The sequence below is a fragment of the Malus domestica genome, chromosome 06 (assembly GCF_042453785.1).
Source record: "Malus domestica chromosome 06, GDT2T_hap1".
Classification (NCBI taxonomy): Eukaryota; Viridiplantae; Streptophyta; class Magnoliopsida; order Rosales; family Rosaceae; genus Malus; species Malus domestica.
Window position 1 is genome coordinate 33,939,865 of NC_091666.1, and position 9,943 is coordinate 33,949,807.

The 9,943-nt window shown below is 35.2% G+C and overlaps 1 protein-coding gene across 1 annotated transcript; it reads left to right on the plus strand.

Annotated features, from left to right (window-relative positions):
* Positions 1-441: 441 nt before the first annotated feature.
* On the plus strand, positions 442-4,555 carry LOC103438034 (geranylgeranyl transferase type-2 subunit beta 1-like). The gene is made up of 11 exons (XM_070824208.1): positions 442-645; positions 867-920; positions 1,062-1,212; positions 1,330-1,446; positions 1,669-1,735; positions 1,870-2,018; positions 2,355-2,521; positions 2,609-2,707; positions 2,836-2,911; positions 3,169-3,265; positions 4,217-4,555. The coding sequence occupies exons 5-10, from the start codon at positions 1,713-1,715 to the stop codon at positions 3,261-3,263; spliced, it is 609 nt and encodes a 202-aa protein (XP_070680309.1). The 5' UTR covers positions 442-645; positions 867-920; positions 1,062-1,212; positions 1,330-1,446; positions 1,669-1,712; the 3' UTR covers positions 3,264-3,265; positions 4,217-4,555.
* Positions 4,556-9,943: the final 5,388 nt, after the last annotated feature.

Here is a 9,943-nt window from a genome sequence, read left to right on the forward strand (position 1 = left end):
TAGACAAACTTTTTCATTAAAAGTTCAAGTGTTATATAAAAACACTTAAAAGTCGTTTGGAAGTGATTTTAAAATAGTTGCACACTCTTTTGGTGAAAATGTTTTTGGGATCAGTTCTTAGAAAAAATGTAAATGTAAGTGAAACCTGTAAAAGCACTTGAAGTGCTTCATACTAGAAGCACATAACCGGTGCTTCTTGCAAGAAGCAATTCATTTGCTTTTGGAACTTAAAAATATTTTTCCCAAAAACACTTTCAACCATTAAAATGTATTTCCAAACGAGTCTTATATCTCTAGAAAACGCTTCTATTACTAGAATCGCTTCTATATTAATCTATCAACGTATTCAAACCTCAAAAGTGCTCAAGTTTGTCAAAGTGCATTTGTAACCATGTTTTGAAGCCGTCTCAAACAGGCAGTATATGCTGCACACTATTACTCAGCCCACAAAAACACAAATTCGTACTAGTCCCTCTTTAAGTCCAAAATCCCACGCCGCAGCAGCCCAGCCCACATCTCTTCTCTCTGCACTCTCTGCGTTCGTCACTCCTTTATTTTTTCAGTCGTCTCTTCCTCCTCCTCCTGCATCCTAATCGATCTTCGTCTTCTTCTTCTTATTAGCTGAATCGGGTTTTCCAAGACCAGGTAATTTTATTTCCATTGGTAATTGTTTCGTGTGTTAGCTGACACTTATTTCATTGAATTCCATTTATCTTGTACTGATTTTAACATTAATATTGCTCATTAAACTTCATATTTCTTGGATTTAGATTGATTAATCTTGTTTTTAATTAGTATTAGCATACCCCCATTACCAATTTACTAAAGTTCATGGCTTTGCTTAATTTTGAGATGTTTGTTAACAGATGGGAGAGCTGGCAGCTGAGAAACATGTTCAATTCATTCTCTCAGTCGAAAAGGTCTGATTTTTAATCAAAATTCAATAAAAAAACATTTCCTTTTCCCTCACACATGTGTATAAATACATATATGTTTGTGTGTGTGTGTGTGTGTGTGTCTATAATGTATGTATAATACTAACATGGTGATACTGTACTCAGAAGAAGGACTCTTTGGAGGCTGTGGCAATGGAGCATCTAAGAATGAATGGGGCATACTGGGGCTTGACAACTCTGGATCTTCTCGGAAAGATTCAGGTTGTCGATGTCGATGAGATTGTTTAGTGGGTCCTACAGTGTCAGCATGATTCAGGTTGTTACATTGTATACATTTCTTAGCTCAAAAACACTAAATTTTGTTCGTTATTGGTTGTTTGTTGATTTTGAGTTCGAGACCAAATGATGACTTGATACAGCTTCGTACATGTAGGTGGGTTTGGTGGTAACATTGGGCACGATCCACATGTACTATATACCTTAAGCGCTGTGCAGGTCTTGGCCCTGTTTAACAAGATTGATGTTCTGGATGTCGACAAGGTTGCAAGTTGTATCCTTTTAGCACATCTGTTTGTAAAATTTGAAATGAACCTTCATTTCATAATGCATGCATTTTCATTTGGTGAATGCTGGTGTATCAAATAATCGGTAATTCTTGTGTAAAGCGGCTGCTTATAGCTCAATTTGTAGTATTTTGGCATTTATTGATTAGACAAACAAATTAAATCAAAGAGAAATAAGAAAATTTTGCTAAACTTAATATTCAACTCAGATGTTGCTGCACTGCAAAACAAAGATGGATCATTTTCCGGGGACATGTGGGGTGAAATTGATACAAGGTAGTCATTTTCGATTTCCTTTGCATCTCGTATTTGTTGAAGTTACCAGCTCTTTATTCGAAACATGATTTAGTAACAAATTGTTTTCTGTTTCTTGAAACGAAAGAGAAAGTAAGCAATTTTATTTCTTTTAGGTTTTCGTACATTGCTATATTGTGTCTCGCGCTACTACATCGATTGAACAAAATCAATGTGGAGAAGGCCGTGAACTACATTGTAAGTTGTAAAAATCATGATGGCGGATTTGGATGCACACCTGGTGCGGAGTCTCATGCAGGTCAAAGTATGTTATTTACCCTATAGTATCTGTGTGAAGTTTTTGTTTCTGATTAGGTGTTTCCTTTTTCTCTCTTCAACGGAAATAGCAATCATTCTTGCATTTCATCTGTCCCAATGGAATTGATCGTCAATATAACTTGCGTGGTCTGAGAAGAGATGCAATCCAAGAATGACTGGTCTTTAATGGAATTATCAGTCAAACTCCCAAATCTAGGAAAATATTCTTAATTTTGCTTAAACCATCCACAATTGATCCAGCAATGGCATATTTATTCAGTTATACTATCTGGATGCCTAAATTAGACTCACTTAAACTTTGATCTGCCCATGCCGACTGCAGTTTTCTGTTGTGTGGGTGCTCTTGCTATTACGGGTTCTCTACATCATATTGACAAAGACCTTCTTGGGTGGTGGTTATGTGAGCGGCAAGTTAATTCTGGAGACATTCTTATCAAATCAAAAGCTAAACCTGGAGGCCTTAATGGCCGTCCAGAGAAACTTCCTGATGTAGGTTTTAAATTTTTTTTAATTGAAACAATTTTGTTCAGTAAGCAATCTTGTACCCATCCTTACTGCATTTACACTTCGTTTCAGGTCTGCTACTCATGGTGGGTTCTTTCTAGTTTGGTCATGATTGACAGAGTTCATTGGATTGATAAGGAAAAGCTTGTCAAGTTCATTTTAGACTGCCAGGTTAGATTACCCTAACAAGCTATATGTACATTTGGATTATCCCTGTTATCTTATTTCCGTAATTCAAATGCTATTCATGTAACAATCAATTTATCTGAGATGTTTTGGGCAATCACTGAATATTGCAGGACATTGAAAATGGAGGAATTTCGGACAGACCAGACGATGCTGTTGATGTCTACCACACATACTTTGGTGTAGCTGGTATATAAGCTTTGGCATCACCTTTGTTTGTTTTCCTCAATTCTTTGCCTAATTATTTGGCATCTTTTACATTGTAACCTTTCTGGATGATTATAATTGATGTGCAGTTGGAGCTTATGAGCTTCCAACTTCATCCAGACGGATTGCTAGGATCTGCTTATAGTTGGGATAAAATTTCAAAGTGATTATATGAGAAGATTTATGTTCTTAGTTGAGTCTCATGCTTACAGGGTATTGATTAATTAAGGTTCATGCAGGACTTTCCCTTCTTGAATATCCCGGGATGAAGGCCCTAGATCCAGCTTATGCTTTGCCAGTTGATGTTGTGAATAGGATTATCTTGGGCAAATAAAGGTTCGTTTACAGGATTCCGATTTGCATCTCTTGCTGCAATTCAATGCCTTTGTGCTTTCTCGTATAATGTCACAAATTCTCAACTGCCTATTGAGATGCAGTAAATAACTAATTGAAAATGTCTGCATGCTAATTGCTAGTCTCTATTGTGTTTATTTTGATGGGTCAATTCAGCTACTTTAAAAAACATTATACTTTGGTTGCAATAATAATTTGATTACCACACGGTTTTCATAATTTGGTCTGTGATCTTATTTCCTTTTGTTAGTACGCGGTTTCCCTTGTTGACTTTCTTGTCGGAGATCTCGGCCAATCCGTTTTTAAGAAGTCTTTTTCTTTAAATATTTTTATTTCTTCGCAAACTATTCAATCATCGGTTGTTTATATGCAATTTGAGTTTTTCCCCCCAAGTCCCAAACTACATATATGCTTAAAAATAAAAAAGGTATACATATCAGCTGCGATGGAGACATCACATATAACATACAAGGAAGAATATTTCAATGTCACCCTTAGAGATATACTGTATATTTTGTTGTAGAACTAAGTATTGACATGTGAACTGCAAGGCATTTGTAAAATATTGTTATGGGCTTTCATCAAATTAAAGTTTTGGAATGTAGCTAGCTGGTAGTTCATGAGTCATGACTGATCAGCAAGAGTATATATTAAAGAAGTGGGGGATTGACAAATCAAAGAAATTAACGAACACTAAGAGATATGCGAGTCTCTTCTTTCTTTCATTTCATTTTGCTTATTGCTTTGCTAGCTACTAATTTGGCTATGCAGCTGAGTGTGCAGGCTAATGCAGGTTGGTATTTTCGTAGCATATATTCTTATTCATAGGCTTGTTTGGAGAACCCTTATATATATATATATATATATATATATATGCACTAGCTGGGATCCAATTTTACTGTCTGTATAATATATATATGGAAAATTTTGCAGATATGAGGCTGCAGAAAGCAGAAGGAAATCACATATTGCCAAGCCCACCTCCTCCTCCGCATTCCGAATGAGGTCAAGAGTTGTGTTTCTGGTGGGGCTGATACCCCAATTACTCCTTCACCGGCTCCGACTGCAAGATGATATCAGGCTATCAGATTAATGTATATCAATTTATTAGCTATTTACATGTAAATATATATTGTCACTAATCAAATTATTGCTGTATTAGTTAGTGGTCCCTTTGATCAACTGTTCTGATACATTGGCACCACGCTTGCGCATTAGTCTGTTAAAGAGGATATTCAACACAAATATAGGAGAGGTACTGTTCATGTATAATCTTTATAAAAGTGGTGAGGGAGAAAGCGTGCATAAACCCAAACAAAATGGAGCCCTAGCTGCCGGCCTTAGCCTTCGGCTTTGGTGCTGGTGACAACCCCTTTTTTCACCTCCTTCCCTCCCCTTCTTTCTTCTATCTCACTCTTATCTCAATTTGTTCCTGGATTTTATCTCAGTTTTCATTGAGCTTTGTCTCAAATTTCCTCTGGACTTGTCTCGGATTTGGGCCTCATGCCCCTTCCCTCCCTCTCCTCCGGTCCAAACCCAAACCTCCAACTCTCCCACCCTTTCCTTCTACCTCCTTGCCTCATAATCCATCCCCACCTCATCCTTTGCTCCAGCCTGCGACCGTCATGTTAGAATTCCCTCGAGGCCAAGCGTTCTCTGGCTTCAGCCAAAGTGAGGGTATTTAACTTACTCCCTTAGCCTCACATTCTAATTCTATCCATGTGAAGGGGATTTGGATGCAGTGACCATCTCTTGGTTTAGTGTTTTCAATGATAAAATCTGGTTGTGGTGTGCTTTTGGTTGCGGGTTCGAAATTTTTTGTGTTGCAATGTCTTAATCGAATTGACCACTCAGTCATTTTCTCTCGTGTTGCTACCTTGGTGGCTACTGGCAAGCCGTTCGAGGCGGCAGGTGCTGCATTCTACCCTTGGAGGATAGAGATTAGGGTTTTTGTTTGTTTGCTTATTGGGCTAAGCTTTTGTGTATATGAATTCCCCATTGTAGTTTAGGTTGACATGTAACCTTTTTTATTGCTCAATGAATGTTACTTTTCATATAAAAAAAAATAATAAAAAAACCACAAGAATACGAACTAGTGCAATATATATCTCAAATATTTGCGACATCTTGACGTTCTCCTTCAATTTTCTCAGAAATTCATACAAATTAGTATTTAATAGTTAAAACTTTTTCTGATACTAAACGAGCAAGAATCTCTCTCTTTATGTAAAAAGAAAAATATTAAAAAGAAAGTGAACAACAAATATGCAGAAATATTGTATCAGATATGGTCATATAAACCCTAGACAAACAAATTAAAACGTGTCAAACTATCGATGGTCCAAACAATTATGAGGTGAACCTAAGATCTTTCATTTATAAATGAAGAAAAATACCTATATATGTAGTATTAGTGACTTTTGAAATAGTATATATGAGTTAATATAATTTGCAGATATGAATTAATTTAGGGCAGCATCTTCTCCGAAACCAAAGAAACATCCTAAGGAGATAATGAATTAATTGTCGCGAATTATGAATTATTGTAATATTTTTACGCATAATATTGAGATATAAGTTTATTTGTAAGATTTACGTATGACAAGTAGAGTTGTTTCCGAGAAATTGGTAAAGATAAATTTTATTTGAACTCATATAACCTATCTCTACACCCAGCTTACTCTTTACACTCATATTATTTTTTATCAAACTATTAATCTCTCTTTAAACCCAAATTTACTACCAATACTACACTCACAGACTCAATTCAATATGCAAATTTATACACCCATGTTTTCACATTAGAAGCTACCCGGATCAGTCTCATGAAGATCCATGTTATTTAAATTCATAAATCTAATTAAACATGGTTTCCATGAGACTATGAGAGTCAAACCCAATTAATCAAACCCTAGTTAGTTTAACAAATGCATGCATATTTTGCAAGCCGACTTGCAGTATTGGGAATAACAGCTAGCAAGCATGCACGGAAGTTAGAAACTGAGAAATGAAAACTCTTTCAGAATATATAAAATAAAATAATAATAAGATCAAAGGACTAATTATAAACACTCAATAGTGCACAAACAAAATGAAAGGAAGTGCAATGATTATCATGTCACATGTTTACAGTGCATCTACATAGCAAGACTACTAATTAAACATGAGTAACATATGAATGTGTTAATTAAAGAATTAAAAGTACTTTAATTACTTAATTAAAATGGATATTTAAAATTGAAGAAAAACAATTGATTTAGAACTAGGTGTTGATCTTGATCAGCTGCTGCTTGTTGTTTTGGCAGCAGTAGTAGCAGAAGTAAAAGCAGGTTTCATGCAGGTGATGAGTAGTGTTGGAGATGGTGATGGTGATGGTGATGGTAGTGGTGCGGTTGGTGGATGGTGGTGGTGGTAGTGATGATGATGATGATGATAAAGGTCTATAAGAGCGTCTTATGATTTTTCCCAGGAAAGAACGTAAGCGAAAGATTACGTGATCGTTATGGTTTGATTAATGGGTGGGTTTATTGATAAATTATATTTTTATTGTTAATTTCATCTTGTACTTAATAGTAATTATGCAATAGAATAGTAAATATATTTCATGTTTAAAGTATAAGTTGGGTATAGAAAGAGGTTATATGGGTTCAAATAAAATTTTCCATTGGTAAATCAGAAGGCAAAAAAGGTCATCTTATTCGAGTTTTTGATTTATACAAGATCAATGATGGGTAAAATCGAATACAAACACAGACTGACGCTGTCTCTTCGGTTCGGTTTTATTTTATTTGATTTGGTAAGTTAAGAATAATTAATGTAATTAGAAGTCACTGATATGCATAAATGAAATGAGATCTTCTGAAGCTCTTATATGCGTTACTACTCTTCTAAAGAGGAAAATATCATAAGATTATTCTTTCTTTTGCTCTAAATTCTACTTTCTGCAATTTTCTACTTTAAAATTCCAGAATTTTTTCTTAGGAACTTTAACGAAAAACTCTCGATATTGTTCATTTTAACGAAAAACTACATTTTTTCACTAAAAAGTCAATCCTGGTACTATACACTTTACCCTTTATTTTGTTCTTATCGTTAAAACTAAAAAATATCAAGTTCTTTTAATTAGTTTTCGTTTTTTTCCTTTTGTTTTTGTGAAATGTGTATTTTATAACTTCAGAAGGCAAGATTTCACCTTCACCGTTATTATTGTTAACTTTTAATCTTAAAAAACCGACATATTTAAACAAAGAAGGAAAAATCTAAAAATATATGATCGTTATATCTTAATAAATGACCAGTAAAAATTCCATCACCCAGCTCTATAAATACCACACTCTCGTCTTGTCTCAAAACCATTATATACCCTAGCACGAGCCTGCCTCTTTTTCTCCTTAGAAAACCCTTCTCTCTCTCTCTCTCTCTCTCTCTCTCTCTCTCTCTCTAAGCACTCCTATCGTGAAGGTGTTGGAATCAAGTTGTCTGCAATGGAGTCTCGTACTTACATGGTATGATATATAACATAATTTCAATACGGAAATGATTCCGCACATACTTTTTCTTCTTTGATTTTATTCAACTCAAATCCCAGAGACAAACAAGCGCGAATAAATCACCTTCCCTTCAATATCCTATTCAACCTCTTTTGTCCTGAAAATAATTCATTTTGGGCTGTCTCTTAATTCACAGACTTGTGGATTGAAAGTAGATACCAAAACTGGTGGATGGCACAAGTGCTTGACGAAAATGCTGAAAAAGATCCAAGGTATATTAACTCTCTTTATTAAGTTTCGCTTTAATTAATTTAGCAAACCATTTTTTCCTTTATCGGCACAAACAGTGGTACGCACTGATCTCATCAATCGGCCAGAAATTGAAATGTTAGTTTGTGTTTGGATGGTTTATTAGGAGCATCATACAATGTAGATGCAGAGGCAGGTATGGCATATATTTCTGGGAAAGTAGACCCCAGAAAGTTACTGAGAAGGCTAGTGAAGGCCGGGAAAGAAGCCGAAATCTGCTGGGTCAGGACGGGAGATCAATGTACCTACTATGATGGATATGGCGGCGAGAGCAATATTCGAAATGGCAATGGTTATTATGATCATTCATATAATTATATGGATGGTTATTATAATGGTCATTATGGACATAGTTCATCATACTACCCACACGGCCATTATGGACATAGTTCATCGTACTATCCCCAGCCGACGCCGTATTACTATTGATCATCCAGATGATCAATAACTAAATAATTTTGTTCACTCCTTGTATTAATTTGGACAAACAATTTTGTGTCAGGGTTGATCATTAGATGTCGACCGACCTAGCTACGTACTCAATTATTTCTTTGTACTAGCTAATACGTATATGGTATCCATTATTTTTGTTTGGATACTATGTCTGGAACAAATGAATAAGTACTCTTGGGACCTATTACAAATTTTATTTTTTTAATAAATTTTAGTTTCTTTTGTTCTGGTTTTGTTTCGTTTAATTGCATAATGTGCATGCGTATGTGGAACTCATATACGAGCAAATGATTTCACCTTTGCCTTCTGCCTCTATTTAATTTGTGCAGGTAATTAAACAAAAAAAAATCGTTTTCTGGTGTAATTCTGCTTATTTACGTATACATCTCGAGCCTAATCAAACAAAATTTCCGGTAATTATTCAAAAGTTTTCTAAAAACAGAATTTTAATAGAATTTTACGGCTTAATTTTCATTGTATTGCATAACTGAAATATATATACAAGATACAATCCTTGTTCTATAAGGAAACAATAAGCAATAAAGGACGCACACATATATCCTTCCTAATAAAGGACTCCTAATATTTACAACATATTTACATACCCTTTAATTACTACTCACGGCAACATAATTGTGTGCCAAAATCATCTTTCTTTGTTCTTGTTTACTTGTTTAGTAATATGAGTACTCAACTAATTAATCAGCGAAGATTGAGGATTAGCAAAGTTTTGATTGACGCATTATTTTGTGCACATTCACGAGAATCCCAGCTTTTGTGCATATACCTTTCTTAATCCCTAATTTTGTGCATTACTTATGCTCCAAGCAACAGATCGATGTAGAGACCTTCCCATTAGGTTTCAAGTCATGACTATTTTATTAGTCATTAGAGAACAAAGTAGAAAAATAATTAAATTATACCTAACCTAAGAATAATTTGTTTGATTGCTACTATGAATAGTTTATATAGATAGTGCTCTCATCCCTTAGAGTTTGTATACCAAAGTCCTTTTTGGGCCCGTCACTAAGCATGAACCTCCTCTCTTCAAAGATTAGTTTAGGGTTTATGCAGTTTCTTTCTTCGATGTTGATGAATTCTTTTTTACATTCTAAAAACAGACACTCTCAACTGTGAAAGCAACGAAAAACAATGTCAGCATTTCACAGTTCACAAGATCATAAATGTTAGCTCTTCCATATCATAAGCTCAAACAACTCCACCAATCCATGGTTTCCACCAAGACGAAAAAAACTCAGTGACCCCTGCCTTGATCTGTACTTTGGCTCCACAAGAACCAACCCGGACTCTAACCCGCAATACCGAGTCGATCGGTTGGGATTATGGATGACCTTTCCGAGATTCTCTACTGCACTATTGAACAAGGTAATTACAAGGACCTTAAGAG

What these genes read in the sequence shown, in the direction of transcription:
- LOC103438034 (XM_070824208.1), top strand. Translation starts at nt 1,713, where the DNA reads ATGTGGGGTGAAATTGATACAAG. An exon ending in TGGGGTGAAATTGATACAAG is followed by an intron (nt 1,736 to 1,869) that starts GTAGTCATTTTC and finishes TATTTCTTTTAG; the next exon opens with GTTTTCGTACATTGCTATAT. An exon ending in CACATACTTTGGTGTAGCTG is followed by an intron (nt 2,912 to 3,168) that starts GTATATAAGCTT and finishes AGGTTCATGCAG; the next exon opens with GACTTTCCCTTCTTGAATAT.